The sequence below is a fragment of the Candoia aspera genome, chromosome 1 (assembly GCF_035149785.1).
Source record: "Candoia aspera isolate rCanAsp1 chromosome 1, rCanAsp1.hap2, whole genome shotgun sequence".
NCBI classification, from domain to species: domain Eukaryota; kingdom Metazoa; phylum Chordata; class Lepidosauria; order Squamata; family Boidae; genus Candoia; species Candoia aspera.
Genome location: NC_086153.1, coordinates 71,957,904 through 71,974,073, shown reverse-complemented (window position 1 = coordinate 71,974,073; position 16,170 = coordinate 71,957,904). Strand labels below are relative to the sequence as shown.

Here is a 16,170-nt window from a genome sequence, read left to right as displayed (position 1 = left end):
GTTTGTATCTATTTATTTACACAGATTACTGCCCAGCTCCCCAGACTTTGTGTGGCATTAAAAGCAAAAACCATAAATTAAACCGCAACCCAGTAAAAAGGTAGGCCAAAAGTTATGTACCAGAACTGGAGTCACGCATAGAAATCAGTTAAGTCTGCATGAGGTAGTTCTGAACTTGGTTTTCAGCAGCAGAGTAACATCTTAGCAGCCTCTGAGTGTTCCTTCACGAGACTAGAACTGAAGCCTGGGATGTAATGGTTCTATCCTTCTGAATATGAAAACTGAAACATCAGATTCCTTGATTTACCTCTGAAGTTTGCTTTGAAATGGGTGGAGAACTGGGATGTGCAAAATACTTTGAGTACAAACCAGACAGAGAATTCCACTGAAAGTTTGTTTTGAGAATAGAACGCTTTCTATTCTATGTTTTGAGTTGTTCAAGTGCTTGGTGTTCTCCCAGGCAACTTGACTGAAGGACTGTTTTGCGTCTTGCCCTGAATTTTTGTTCTTTCAATCCTGCCTTGGCCAGTATAGCAGCTGGTGTTGGTTGAGGCCAGATGGGGTGATCTGGGGGTCTGAGGAGCACTGGGGAACGGAAGGCATACCCAGGGCTCACTGAGGATCCACCTAGACCTGGCTCTGCTCTTGGGTGGAGACTGAGAGAGAATCAGGAAAGTGGCGAGAGGCTTGCTGTATGTGGATGGCCACTGCGGTGGAGGTCAGCATGGACTGGACTTTCTACTCCTGGATTCTACCCATTCTTCAGAATGGGAGCAGAATCTGTTTTGGCCAAAAATGTTGAAGCAGCAATTTGTACCACCTGGATAAGCTTTAAATAGCTTGGGAATAAAGCATTAATTATTTGACTTCACTTCTGTTTTGACTTCTTTTAACATTATCTTCTTTAATAACGGTTAATTTTGATCTAGTTGGCTTATGCTTAAATACCTTATCCCTACCCTCAACAAGTATGCAGTGGAATAAAATGCAAACAGCAGATTTTCACTTCTAGGTTACAAACTCACATATTAATTTTAGTATCAGTTTTATAACTTGTGAATTTAGCCTACAATATATCTGTTTTATTCAGTGATTTTGCTTTACTTACTTTCTTTCAAAAAGTCTGATTAGAGGAAGCAACTCTTTATTAATTTCAGCTATTTTGGCAGGATCAGAATCACTCTTTACACCAAAGGAAATATAGTCCTCCAGAAACTTACTGAAATGATAAGAAAAGGAAACAATTATCTCTTTACAGAGAATACTGTTTTTCACAACTTTCTCAAAGAATGTGAGAACTCAGTAATACAGACATCATGTGAACTACTGCTTCTTCTTCAAGTATCCAATTTCTACACAAATATTTCCTATCTACCCATCACCACCACGCAGCCCACGCTGACCAAAACATGTCTTACCCATAGAGCTGGTTTTATTTACAAAATAATGATCATAAACAAATAAATACGCTGAAATTAAAATATGCTTCCAGTTTCCAAGTGACAGATTTTGGAGGTGAAGGGTCTAGAACAGAGTTTCTTAAAGTGTGGTCCTAGGACCCTGGGGGGTCCCCCAAGATCCTCTCAGGAGTCCTCAAAATCAAAATAATTTGCCAGCCTATGTTGAAAAATGATACAATATTAAAATCCCATTAAACAATCATGAGAAGTGGTAGTGGCAGCAAATGCTTCAATTTTAATTTTTAATACAGTAAATACTGGTAGACCTCATTTACTGACTGCCTCATTCAGCAACTGTTCAAAGTCACAACAGTGTGAAAAAATAACTTTACGACCAATGGCTGCACCTACGACCTTTACAGCCTCCCTCAATCATGTGATTGCCATTACAATCAGTGCATGTTGTCCTGTGCTTGACCAATTGTTTTTATTCCCCCCCCCTGCAGGGCGGAGAGATTGGAGAGGAAGGGATTACAAGAAAGTAAGCAGGCACACAATGGGGAATACACGCTGAAAGACATGTGGTGGCACCGGAAGCGCTGAGCTTGTTTGGGGCTGGAAGCCGTGAGTGCGCTATGGAAACAGCCCAGTGTATCCTCCATTGTGTGCCTGTTTACTCTGGAGTCCTTGGTGCTCTCTGAGCCTTGTTGTTTTCTTGCAGACGTTTCATTGCCAGGCTAGGCAACATCTTCAGTGCAAAGAGGGAGTGGGCCTTGCTGTCAGTTTATATACTATGGCTTGCCCTGCTTGTGTTGGTAGGGGTGTTGTTCTCTCTTTGGGAGTTCTTTGATTGGGCTGTTGTTTGCTGCTTGGTTGATTGCCTGAGCAAGCAGCAAACAACAGCCCAATCAAAGAACTCCCAAGGAAAGAACAACACCCCTACCAACACAAGCAGGGCAAGCCACGGTATATAAACTGAGAGCAAGGCCCACTCCCTCTTTGCACTGAAGAGGTTGCCTAGTCTGGCAATGAAACGTCTGCAAGAAAACAACAAGGCTCAGAGAGCACCAAGGACTCCACAGTTCAACCCTGAGCTACAAATATTCGCTTTGATTGGTACCTGTTTACTCTCTTGTAATCCCTTCCTTTCCAATCTCTCCGCTCTGCAAGGGGGGAGAAAAAGCTGGGTCAGTCACAGGAAAGATTGCCTACAGAAATTGCTTGGTTTTTTTCCTCTGCCCCCCCCCCACGAGTAATTGTTTTTTTCTCCCTCTCCCCTCTCAAAGAGCAAACAGGTTGGAGAGGAAAAGATTACAAGAGAGTAAGCAGGCACACAATGGAGAATACACTGGCTGTTTGTGTAGCGCACTCACCAAGCATGCTTGGGGCTGCTGGCATCACTGCACTCCTTTCTATGTGTATTCCCTATTGTGTGCCTGCTTACTCTGTTGTAATCTCTTCCTCTCCAATGAATGTAAATACAAACGTTAATTCCCTTCTTCCTAATTATCCCAGCGCTGGGGTGAGCATTCCAAAGAGCTGGGAGTGGGGAAAAGGGGAAGCTGAAGTAAAATCCTTAGGAGGCAAACAAAAGTTAAAGGTGTGAAGCTGTTAGTCTTGTCAGTTATAGGCAGCAGCTGCAAGCCAGCTATCCCAGTCCCTGGGTGAGCATTCCAAAGGGCAAGGGAGTGGGGAAAAGGAAAGCACAGTCATGGTCATGTGATTTCCCACTCAGCCACTGCTGCCAGCCCAAATTGTGGTTGCTAAATGAGGGCTACCTGTATCGATAAATATAACCCATTCAAAAATAAGCCCCCTCCATAATTTTTAAAAGTGAAAAATGAGAGAAAAAAGTTTAAGAAACACTGGTCTAGAACACTTAACCAATAGAATCCTCTGTCTGTCAAGTTAAATTGTGACATGAAAACCAGGGATATGAAATCAACTAGCTTAAAAAAAGACCCTAGCTTACCAGGCCAATAAATGATCCAAATCTTTTTCTAGTGGTAAAGTTGCAAGTATAGCTTCTAGATGTTTTATGTAGATCTGATTATCAGTCATGTTGGATCCTTCTTCCATCTCTGAAAACAAGTAGATACCATAAAGAAATAATGACTGCTTCTGAATAATTTTTATTCAATTGTTCCAGTGTTCATCATTTAGGACAACAGAATATAACTCTTTCTGTCCTATGTTATCTGAAGTGGGATGATATAAAGCCAACAAGCCCCATACTTTGTTCTGACTGATCCAAAGAATTATGCTTCTAAAAGGAAGAATAACAAAGTATCATTAACAGAATCTAAGAATGTAACAGTAGTCCTACTAGATCAGGCCAGGGCTCTTCTCAGTCCAGCACTTTGTATCCCAGAATGACCAACTAGATGACTCTGGAGTTCTTACAAGCAGGAGACAGAGACATACCACCACCGCCATCCCATTTACCTGCAACTGCTATTTGGAAGATACAGCCTTCAACTCAGAATTAACACTGAGTTCATAAATCTAAGAGTCCTTGACCAAACCTGTCCTCCATGAATTTATTCAATCTTTTTTTAGAGCCATCCAAGTTAGTAGCTATCACCGTATCTTGTGGTAATGAATTCCACAGATTATTCTTCTGTCTACACTAAATCTTCTTCCAGTGGGTTTCACTGGATGGCTCTTAGTCCCAGTGTTTTGAGAGATGGAGAAAAACTTTTCTTTGTCTCCTTTCTCCATGCCATGCATGGTTTTATATTCCTTATGTATACAATTAGTGAAGAGATGGAGCACAGATTAACATACCCGCCTTTCCATAAATAACTGAATGAACTAGGTGGGGCAGCAGGTACTGTAAAATGGAACTGACATCGTGAGCTGCTGAAATTTCGTGAAGAGTAGCAATCAGATTGGGTACGTTACACAGATGAACATATGGCCTGCATAGGAAAACAGTAAAAGTAATCCTAAAATGTATTTCTTAAATTTTAAGAATTTTTAGTTGTCAAATTAGTATTCAGTTGACAGAATAATTATTCAGATAATTCATTTCAATAACAAACATTAACTATTTTAGTAAAGCTCAAATTTCATTTGATAAATATATCATGAGGTGACAAGTTTTAAAAACAAGTTATATGTCTTGCTGGAAAGTGGCCCCATTTTATTCTTCAAGTCCTGTGAATTCTGAGAATTCTACTTTTGAGCTGGCCGGGGCAACTCTGGCAACTAACCTGACCTTGGTTCTTGCACCTTATTTAATGGGACCTCCTAGAACATTGATGGTCTAGCCCTTAGCTCTGGAATTGTCAATATGGTCCCTTAAAAGAGGAAATCCCTGATGTCAGGCAATGAGTCTTTCCACAAAAGCCCCAGGGTATCTTTAAAAAGTTTCTAGCCTAAAGTTTACATCCAACAAGATGTGAAAATGCTTCCCCAAGTTCAATAATGAAATACATTTTAAGTAAATCAAAAGCTGGATTTCCTATTAAATATCATAGTGTCAAGCCCTCAAATGTATCCATATCCACCTTTCAATTTTATCCGTAATCCCCACTAATAGAGAAAACAAACTGCATTTTTAAGCAAAGAATACAAGTCCTGAAAAAAACAAACTGCACCAAATACAATTTATTAAAACTATTTCAGCTGCTGATGACAGAAAAACACATGCACCCACCCACACAAAATAAATTCATTATCCTTACTTTTCCCCAAGTCCTTCTTCCTTCTGGCTCTGTAAAAGAACAATCAAGCAGGCTAGCCCATCTTTGACAAGAGAAGGTGTTTTGGTCAAAGTCTTACTAATCAGCAACATCAAGGAATGAACAAGTGATTTTTCCATTGTCACCCTCACAGTTAATTGGCAGATGATCATATATGTTGCAGCTCTGTAATCCACTAAGGATGATTTCAAACCCTACAGTGAGGAAAAGGAGTAAAAATATGTTGATAATTTAAATATAAAGTCTTTGAAAGTAAAATTGCACAGTATGTCATAAAAGGCTTAGGACTATAAAATAGCATTGGATAATGGGGAAGACCTGGGAGTTTCAAAAATACATCTGTATTTGCTTTATTCATTATAGAAAGGCTCTTGAGTATAGACAAAGCACCAAGTTAGAATGGTCTATGGAGCGACTAAATGGTCCAAAATTGGGAAAGGAATACACCAAGACTGCATAGTGTCACTTATAAACAGAACGTATAATGAGAAATGCAGGACTTGAAGAAATTGAAATTAGAATTGCCAGTAGAAATATCAACAACCTCAAATATGCTATCCATATCACTTTGATGGCCTAAAGTGAGAAAGAATTAAGGGAATTTCTTGTTGAAGATGAAAGAACAGTGTGCAAAAGCTAATCTGTTTTCTCAATATTTAGAAATTATATCAACAAGCAACATTAACCCAATGCAGATAAGGTGGAGAAGAAGTTGAATGTAGTAATCATCTATATCTTCCTCAAAATCCAGAGATGGTAACTGTAGCCATGGAATAAAGCAAGACTATAACAGAACTAGACAAAATATTAAAATACAGAGAAATCACATTGATAACATAAGCCATGATTTTCCTACTTGTTACATTTATCTGTGAAACATGGACCATCAGAAAAGATGAATGAAAAAGAAGCATTAACTGAAGGTAGAGAAAATTGTTGACAATATCTTGGACCAGAAGAAGAACAAATCGTTAAATACTAAGGTAATAAAACTAGACTGCTCCCTGGAAGTGCTAATAATGAGGTATGTATGTGCCTGTGAGTACTATGAGTGTCTTTCAGTGTATCTGCGACATACAGTGATACTGTATTCAGTAAAGCAAAAGAGAAATCCTTAACAGAGAATCATTTTTAAGATGACGGCAGGGGGAAATATTAAATGTAGAACTGTAGAATAATCATATTAATTAAATTAAATTAAATTATAAATGAAATCAAATCAAATTTGACCTGGCCTGTTATTTTTTGGAGCATGACTCCCAGTACATCAGCCAAAGGTGAAATGCAACCTTTGGCCTGGAACACCATGCAGTTTTAGCAAACAAGGGAGCACATATCAATGGTTCCACATGAAATGGTGGGAAGTGTCCTTTCCAGGCACTATACACTTCTATTTCTTCATAAATGATTGGAATGAGGGCTAGAAAGTATGATCGTCAAATTTGCAGATGACACGCATAAGGGAAAACAAATACCTCAGAGCACAGAATCAAGATTCAGAGGCTCTTGAAAGATCAAAAGCATGAGTACAGGATGAGGGGACCATACTGGGCATATGGACCATACGGATCTGGGTTTCTCAGTGGATCACAAGCTGAACTTGAGCCAACGAAGAGAACAAATGTAGTCCTGGACTGCATCAGTGTCAAGTATAGTGTAGTGTCAAGATCAAAATAAATGTTCCCTTCTATTCTGTATTGGTCAGATCACACCCAGAATATTGTGTCCAGTTCCAGGCACCATATTTTAGGAAAGATATTGAAAAACTGGACTATGTTCAAGGGAGAGTAACCAAGATGCTAAAGGCCCTGCAAGGAAAAACATGAGGAACCACTGGAGGCAGTGGGTATGTTTAGCCTGGAGAAAACTGCAGGGAAATGGCAGAATTGTTCAGAGTTGTTCCAAAGGAAAGGATAAAAAAAAAACAAAGAGATATAAATTACAATTGGATATCACAGAACATCTCCTAATGGGAAGAGTTGTTCAACAGTGGAAGAGAATGCCAAAGGAGGTGGAGGAGTCTCCTTTGCTGGAGGCATTTAAACAGAGGTTGGATAGTTTTCTATCAAGAATATTGCAGTAATAGGTTCATATACTGGGTAGAGGATTGAACCAGGTGATCTTCAAGATACCATCCAACCCTAACATTCTATGATTCTGTGTTCTTTAGCATTACAAGTGAATCAGGAACTCTTCTTGCTTCTCTCTCAACAAGCAATAATATGGCAAAAAAAATGGCTTATGACTTATGACTTATGTCTTCTTACAGTGAAAAATAAGCCAGAGTTCCTGGTCACTACGATTCTAAGAGCTGTGCTCATTAACTGGAGGAGTTCAGTATGTAACACAGGAGCTTTACTAATTCTGAGACATCCAATTATATAAACCTAATAACTTTAATCTGCAATTCAAATATGTGTAAAAGTATAAATATTTATAGGAAACTAGTAACAGTTGATAAATATGAAAGATCAGGGATTGTCATTGATCAAACCAGATGTTCAATTTCACATCATAATGCATCATCTGCAAGCCATGGAAACCTCAACAGACTGAAGTCTTTGTTCTCAAAGCCAAAACTACCTCCAAATTTCTGCACAATGACCTGCTGCAATTGAAAGAGAAAGATTAACTGTTCCAAGGAAAGCTGAGTTATCAGGTACCTTCTGGATATATGGAAGCAATTTGGAGACAAGGGTATCTGTGATAATTGCTACGGCCCCAAGAGCAGACGCAACCGTAGAGGCATAAAAAGTAAGCAGGACTCTCATCTGTGATGAACTCCCTGGGTTTTGTGAAAAGACCTAGAGGGAAGAAAAATATACTTGGGATGGTAATACAAGGAAGGAAGGAAGAAGCTCAAACCACAACACTATTTTTATAAGTGCAATATGTTTTCTCCATATGGATTCACACATTCAGAGTTCATCAGCCAGTGTGATGTAATGGTGAAAATGCTGGAGCACGAAGATACAGGTTGTAGTCTTCCTCAGCTGTTGAAGTTCACTGGGTGACTCTGGGCCAGCCACCCTCTCTCAGGCTAATCTAACAGGGGTGCTGCTGTGGGGAAAAAATGGGAGGAGGGAACACTACATATGCCACCTTGAGCTCACATACAAAAGGCAGGATATAAATCTAATCAACAAACAATCATGTGGGTGAGGGAGATGGCACGTTATACACAGCTCCCATGGGAAGTACAAGGTGATATGTAAGGCCTTTCATTCGGGGGGAGGTAGAGAATTGTACCCAGTGGAATATGAATATATACAGGCTATATTACTGTGTCTTTGATGAATGCTACTTCTCTGCTTAAAATTAGGAATTCAGGAGAGAAATAAACTCATTCAGGAGAGAGAAAAAATCATGCTGGCCTGGCTAAATATGTCTGTAGTTGGACAGTTTAATAATTAACAGTCCAGCTTTGTTCAGTATGCGAACTTAGTTGCAATAATTTCTATTGTGTTCAGTTAGTTTCTGTGTCCTAATTTCTTTCTGGTATTTAAAGGAATACGTGTGTGTGTGTGTGTGTGTGTGTGTGTGTACGACAGACTATCACACTGGCACTGCATTGGAACAGTGCACTAACCTTTATAGATTTGGTCACTAGGCTGCACAGGAAATCCATGAAACCCAAGTCTTTGTGGCAGTGCGTAATCAAAGTTCCCCGTGCAAGAGGGACTCCTGGTTTCTATGAGAGAGAGAGCCAAAAAATAAGAAAGATATATAGGTAGGTAGGTAGGTAGGTAGGTAGGTAGGTAGGTAGTATGTGTTTCTCAACTTCAGCAACTTTGAGATGTGTGGACTTCAAATCCCAGAATTCCCCAGCCAGCCTGCTGGTTGGAGAATTCTGGGAGTTGAAGTCCACACATCTTAAAGTTGCTAAGTTTGAGAAACACTGAACTAGATAATCAATGTTAAAAACACAGAGATAAAACACAGTTCATGGTATTTAGTTCAGAACTTCAGAGTTACTTGAAGCAAATGTATTTTCAAAACCAAAGTTATTTTTGCTGCATGCCATTTTTACCCATAAATTCATGTATTATTCAGAAATAATCTTATGCTATTTATGTGAAATTAAGACTACTTAGTTGTATTTATACATATCATTTGTTATATAACTATCCCCAAAGTAGTTATTCATATGTTTTACTTCATAAAGTAATAGTTAACTCTGTCTCTCAGCAGGTCACAGCAGCATATATGCTGATATACTCTCTCTCTCTCTCTCTTTAAAATAAAATCTTTATGGCAATTATTTGAGATAGGTTACAGTGAAAAAGCAAGTTGCCAAGAGCACCCAGTGAGCTTCACTGCTGGCAGTTCTGGGGTTTATTTATTTATTTATCATATTTTCATCACCGCCCATCTCCCTCATACGGGGGTTTCTCTAAACCAATTTATAGGATTTTCTGTCTCCTTATATGCATAGAAGTGCACATTTATTTATGAAGTAAAATGTATGAATAACTACTTTTGGGATAGTTATATAACAAATGATATGTATAAATACGACTAATTAGTAGTCCTAATTTCACATAAATAGCATAGGATTATTTCTGAATAACGTATGAATTGCAAAAGTATTGTGCGCAATATGGACAGCATTATACAGATGACCTCATGTATTATCTTTCACTACTTTACCTGAATTGGATGCAGCCAATGCCATTTATGAGTTGGGTCGCTAATTTTTAAAAGTTGGATAACTCGCACAAACAACTTTGTCTCATGGTAGGGCAATACACAGCCAATCAAACTGTCTTGATTATAGAGATGAATATGAAACCTAAATCAGAACACACACATACAGTTAGAGAAAGAGTTTCCATGTCAGATAATTATGAACCTAATATGATACGATCTATGATACTCAACCACTAAGCTAGACTCCTTCATCTTTGCACTGGTGTAAAAGTTTTTCTCCTTAAAATCCCTTACAATATAAGAAGAGGGAGAAAGATACCTTGGAACCAGTTTGGCTTGTGGAAGAAAGGAAATACTGTCCTTTACTATCCCTCATGATGAAATATTACTAAATCCAAAGATAGGGACACACACAGTAGGTGTCTACAGTGGTTCCAAGTCCTGTTTCATAAAGTAACACCCCCTGAGAATGCTCTGAGGGGCTTGAATCTTATGGACTTCCACGCAACAAGCAGTAAGATATCAGGAAAGCATGAATGAATTACCTGTGAATCAGCCACTCAAGGCACTTCTGTGCTGGTTTAAGCATGAAATATGGAGACAAGTGAATCAGGAACAGTGAAATATTTTCGTCAAGCTGCTGGTTTACTGCTTTAGTTTGGACACTGCGTTCCAATCCTTTAGACATTTGACTGAAAAGCGTTGTCTGAAATATCTCAAAGGATGGATCAATCCCAATCAGCTCTTCCAGGCCAGTACACCCTATGGAAGTTGTCAGAAATAGTTTTAGCAAATAACACATTTTTTTTTAGAAGCCAGTGCAGATAATAGTAAATCTTTTTACACTGAGTGTTCCTGGAGATGAAGCTGTATGGATGACATAATTCTAACACATAAACTTAAAGAACTGCAGGTTGACATAGCCAAGCTTACAAACTAGGTCCTATTTTCATTATCAAAATGCTGATCCATTCTAGAGCAGCCCAAATTACTATGCTTTATACTCAGTTAATTACTTAGTAGCTTTAATTTACTAACAACTTACCTATAAGGATTTAGCTCATATATGACAATATTTAGTAAACTTACTACATAATATTATTCATCTGATCGTCTCTGAAAACCAAGTGCTTTTCAGTCACCCTGTATAGACCACAAGCTTATTATAAATTGCTGTTTACAGAATGCAATAATGTATTAATTAAATTAATATAATAATAATAATAATAATTAAACCCATCAGACATATGGAACATAGATGGCAAGGATTTAAGGCTAATAAGTAACTAATTACACAGGAATTAGCAGTAACTAATTACACAGAAAAAGAAGGATTTTCACTACAGTGATCGTATTATAAGAATATATTCTGTTCCTACTGAATTTCTTAAAATACTACTGTTTGCCTTCAGCAAAGGATCGTTACCGTGTCGTGGTGCTGGAGCTTGAGCACCTCAATGATGCCATGAGCTAAACCGTGAAGGGCCACCCAAGACGGGAAGGTCATGACAGAGAGGTCAGACTAAATGCGATCCCTGGGGAAGGTAATGGCAACCCACCCCAGTATTCTTGCCGTGAAAACTAAATGGATCAGTACAACCAGAGATATGTCGGTATACCATTGGAAGATGAGACCCCCAGGTCGGGAGATGGTCAAAATGCTACTGGGGAGGAACAGAGAATGAGTTCAACTAGCCCCAGACGTGATGACGCAGCTAGCTCAAAGCCGAAAGGACGGCTAGCGGCTGACGGTGCTGGTGGTGAACGGCGAATCCGATGTTCTAAGGATCAACACACCATTGGAACCTGGAATGTAAGATCTATGAGCCAGGGCAAATTGGATGTGGTTATTGGTGAGATGTCAAGATTAAAGATAGACATTTTGGGCGTCAGGGAACTGAAATGGACTGGAATGGGCCACTTCACATCAAATGACCACCAGATCTACTACTGTGGACAAGAGGACCACAGAAGAAATGGAGTAGCCTTCATAATTAATAGTAAAGTGGCTAAAGCAGTGCTTGGATACAATCCAAAAAATGATAGAATGATCTCAATTCGAATTCAGGGCAAGCCATCTAACATCACAGTGATCCAAATATACACCTCAACCACAGATGCTGAAGAAGCTGAAGTAGAGCAGTTCTATGAGGATCTGCAGCACCTACTGGACAACATGCCTAAAAGAGACATTATTTTCATCACAGGAGACTGGAATGCTAAGGTGGGCAGTCAAATGACACCTGGAATTACAGGTAAGCATGGCCTGGGAGAACAAAATGAAGCAGGACATAGGCTGATAGAATTTTGCCAAGACAACTCACTCTGCCTAACAAACACTCTCTTCCAACAACCTAAGAGACGGCTTTATACATGGACTTCACCAGATGGACAACACCGAAACCAGATTGAGTACATTCTTTGCAACCAAAGGTGGCGGACATCTGTACAGTTGGTAAAAACAAGACCTGGAGCTGACTGTAGTTCCGATCACGAACTTCTTATTGCACAATTTAGGATCAGACTAAAGAGATTAGGGAAGACCCACAGATCAGCTAGATATGAGCTCACTAATATTCCTAAGGAATATGCAGCGGAGGTGAAGAATAGATTTAAGGGACTGGACGTAGTAGATAGGGTCCCGGAAGAACTATGGACAGAAGTTTGCAACATTGTTCAGGAGGCGGCAACAAAATACATCCCAAAGAAAGAGAAAACCAAAAGGCAAAATGGCTGTCTGCTGAGACACTAGAAGTAGCCCAAGAAAGGAGGAAAGCAAAAGGCAACAGTGATAGGGGGAGATATGCCCAATTAAATGCAAAATTCCAGAGGCTAGCCAGAAGAGATAAGGAATTATTTTTAAACAAGCAATGCGCAGAAGTGGAAGAAGACAATAGAATAGGAAGGACAAGAGACCTCTTCCAGAAAATTAGAAACAGCGGAGGTAAATTCCAGGCAAAAATGGATATGATCAAAAACAAAGATAGCAAGGACCTAACAGAAGAAGAAGAGATCAAGAAAAGGTGGCAAGAATATATGGAAGACCTGTATAGGAAGGATAACAGTATCAGGGATAGCTCTGATGGTGTGCTCAGTGAACTAGAGCCAGACATCCTGAAGAGTGAGGTTGAATGGGCCTTAAGAAGCATTGCTAATAACAAGGCAGCAGGAGATGATGGCATCCCAGCTGAACTGTTCAAAATCTTGCAAGATGATGCTGTCAAGGTAATGCATGCTTATGCCAGTAAATTTGGAAAACACAAGAATGGCCATCAGATTGGAAAAATCAACTTATATCCCCATACCAAAAAGGGAAACACTAAAGAATGTTCAAACTATCGAACAGTGACACTCATCTCACATGCCAGTAAGGTAATGCTCAAGATTCTGCAAGGTAGACTTCAGCAATTCATGGAGCGGGAATTGCCAGATGTACAAGCTGGGTTTAGAAAAGGCAGAGGAACTAGGGACCAAATTGCCAATATCTGCTGGATAATGGAAAAAGCCAGGGAGTTTCAGAAAAACATTTATTTCTGTTTTATTGACTATTCTAAAGCCTTTGACTGTGTGGACCATAACAAATTGTGGCAAGTTCTTAGTGGTATGGGGATACCAAGCAAGAGGAACTGAGGAGCCTTATGATGAAGGTGAAAGAAGAAAGTGCAAAAGCTGGCTTGCAGCTAAACCTCCAAAAAACCAAGATTATGGCAACCAGCTTGATTGATAACTGGCAAATAGAGGGAGAAAATGTAGAAGCAGTGAAAGACTTTGTATTTCTAGGTGCGAAGATTACTGCAGATGCTGACTGCTGTCAGGAAATCAGAAGACGCTTAATCCTTGGGAGAAGAGCAATGACAAATCTCGATAGAATAGTTAAGAGCAGAGACATCACACTGACAACAAAGGTCCGCATAGTTAAAGCAATGATGTTCCCCGTAGTAGCATATGGCTGCGAGAGCTGGACCATAAAGAAGGCTGAGAGAAGGAAGATCGATGCTTTTGAACTGTGGTGTTGGAGGAAAATTCTGAGAGTGCCTTGGACTGCAAGAAGATCAAACCAGTCCATCCTCCAGGAAATAAAGTCAGACTGCTCACTTGAGGGAATGATATTCAAGGCAAAACTGAAATACTTTGGCCACATAATGAGAAGACAGGACACCCTGGAGAAGATGCTGATGCTAGGGAGAGTGGAGGGCAAAAGGAAGAGGGGCCAACCAAGGGCAAGGTGGATGGATGATATTCTAGAGGTGACGGACTCGTCCCTGGGGGAGCTGGGGGTGTTGACGACCGACAGGAAGCTCTGACGTGGGCTGGTCCATGAAGTCATGAAGAGTCAGAAGCAACTAAACGAATAAACAACAAAACTACTGTTTGCTATTGTAACGAAGATTTATTTCCTTCTGTGAGTAGCTGTGTAAATAATCAATGAGAATTAAATTTACTTAATATTGTTACAGTGTATGGATTATCAAACAAGATTAAATTTAAATAACTTCCCATTTAATCTTGTAATCCATGAAAATGGAAAATGCTTGAAATTGAGGGCAGTAATTGTCACACCCTTCTTTAAAGCAAATTTACAAACAATTTACCTATAATCCACAAATGCTTTCACCAGGACAAGTCTGTGCGTGTGTTCGTGCATGTGTGGGTGGATACGCACATGATTTATTTACTTATCTGAGAGCCAGTTTGGTCTAGTGGTTAAGGCTCCACACTAGAAACCAGGAGACAGCAAGTTCTAGTCCCGCCTTAGGTGTGAAAGCTGGCTGACTTTGGGCCAGTGACCTCTCAGACCCCAACATCAGGCTCAGGCAAGAAAGAATAACCTGTGATTTCATGCTATTTTTGAAGACATTCAGAAACAGCATCATTTATTTTTATTTTTAACTATTTCAAAACTTAGGAGAATATCAGAGAGAAGATCTTGCCCTTCCCAGACCAGGGAATGGAAGCATCAATGGCCAATGTACAAAGTGCTGGGCTACCAAGATGATACTTGGCCATGTTTTTAAGGCCACACTTACCTATTGCAAAAAATGTCTCTCTGTCAATATTGGCAGCTTCTTTGCAGTCAAAGAGCAATGAAGCAGCTTCACTTCGAGACAAGAGGCTGGGATCATTCTGAGGAAGCGCAAGCCTCTTCAGCTGATGTGCAAGAGATGTCATTGTTTCACACTCCTGTGGTGGAAAAAAATCAGTCACAATCTTTCACAGATGCAACAAGTATTAAATCAGTCTTCCTAACCTGGTGCCCCTTCAGGTGTCTTAAACTACAACTTTTATCAGATCCAGCCAATGCTGTGATAGAGAAGGAAGATGGGAAATATAGTCCAACACTACTGGAGAATACCAGAGTGGTGAATTATTTATAAAAACAATTTATCTGCAGCTTTATATCAGCTGAGTGGCAATAAATCCATGGATATAATTTATTCAATTTTTGGTTATTACTGAAAGGCAACACTATATCCTATGGCCTTAAACATGATTTGCTGAACAAGAATCAATTGTCTTTTTCACACATAATACCAAACCAGATCCAACACGGACTCACTACACCACACCTTAAGCCAACTTCAGACATGTCATATAGGGTATACCAAAATGTATTAATCTATCCTTGCTAGTTAGTTTATTAGCGGGGTATACTCAGGCATTCTACCACAATTCAATGAATGATAGCACGCTCTTATGTTTGCTCTCCTAACTGAATTCAAAACTCAGCTCAGCCCCCCTCGTGGAAGCCAGACAAGCTGCAATCCTCATCTTCAGCCATCCGACCGTGTCTCTGTGGTAAGACGGGGTCGGGAAGCGGGTTTAAGGGCAGAGGGGGCAATTTATGCCACTCTCCCGACTGCCGCCGGATATCTGGCGCCCACCTTTTGCAGGGAGCCCGCGCAGCGCAAGCCTAGACCAATGCAGCCTGCGCGCTCTCAGGAACCGCGCAGAAAGACATACCTGGCGTACCGTCCAAACAGAGACCAAGGCCCTGGAGATGGATCAGCTGCCAGTCCAAGCAGAAGTTCTGGAAGGGTGAACGCGTGTGAAGCTGGGGACCACCACAAATGCCAGGGAGCACAGGAGAGCTACGGTCTAAGAGCTGCGCGTCCACGACCAACTGCCGGCGTACAACACATCCGATCCCCAACTTCAACAGCAAACCGACTCCTATTCTTCTTCTTTTTCTTCCCACGAGGGCAGTAGACTCGCCATACCTTTCCCCCTTGACCCGGAAGTACAAGCCAAGCACTAGCATTTCCGCTGTAGTGATTTCCTTGCTTTGATCACTGCTCTCGGCTGCCCCCCTGAGGTGTCGAATTAATTTGCACCCTGCCGGCTGGCTGGAGAATTCTGGGCATTGAAGTCCACAGATCTTAAAGTTGCCAAGGTTGAGAAACGCTGCTGTAGAA

At 40.3% G+C, this 16,170-nt stretch overlaps 1 protein-coding gene across 1 annotated transcript in view; it reads right to left on the bottom strand.

Moving 5' to 3' along the window:
* Positions 1 to 15,915, bottom strand: part of HEATR1 (HEAT repeat containing 1) — a 50,809-nt gene extending 34,894 nt beyond the window's left edge. Inside the window, exons 1-10 of the mRNA XM_063306418.1 lie at positions 15,728 to 15,915; positions 14,785 to 14,938; positions 10,303 to 10,519; positions 9,758 to 9,899; positions 8,697 to 8,798; positions 7,771 to 7,911; positions 5,090 to 5,301; positions 4,188 to 4,321; positions 3,373 to 3,481; positions 1,109 to 1,219 (exon numbers count right to left, since the gene is read on the bottom strand). Coding sequence (XP_063162488.1) covers positions 1,109 to 1,219; positions 3,373 to 3,481; positions 4,188 to 4,321; positions 5,090 to 5,301; positions 7,771 to 7,911; positions 8,697 to 8,798; positions 9,758 to 9,899; positions 10,303 to 10,519; positions 14,785 to 14,926 — 1,310 coding nt within the window. The 5' untranslated portion in view covers positions 14,927 to 14,938; positions 15,728 to 15,915. The remainder of the gene's footprint in view (positions 1 to 1,108; positions 1,220 to 3,372; positions 3,482 to 4,187; positions 4,322 to 5,089; positions 5,302 to 7,770; positions 7,912 to 8,696; positions 8,799 to 9,757; positions 9,900 to 10,302; positions 10,520 to 14,784; positions 14,939 to 15,727) is intronic.
* Positions 15,916 to 16,170: the final 255 nt, after the last annotated feature.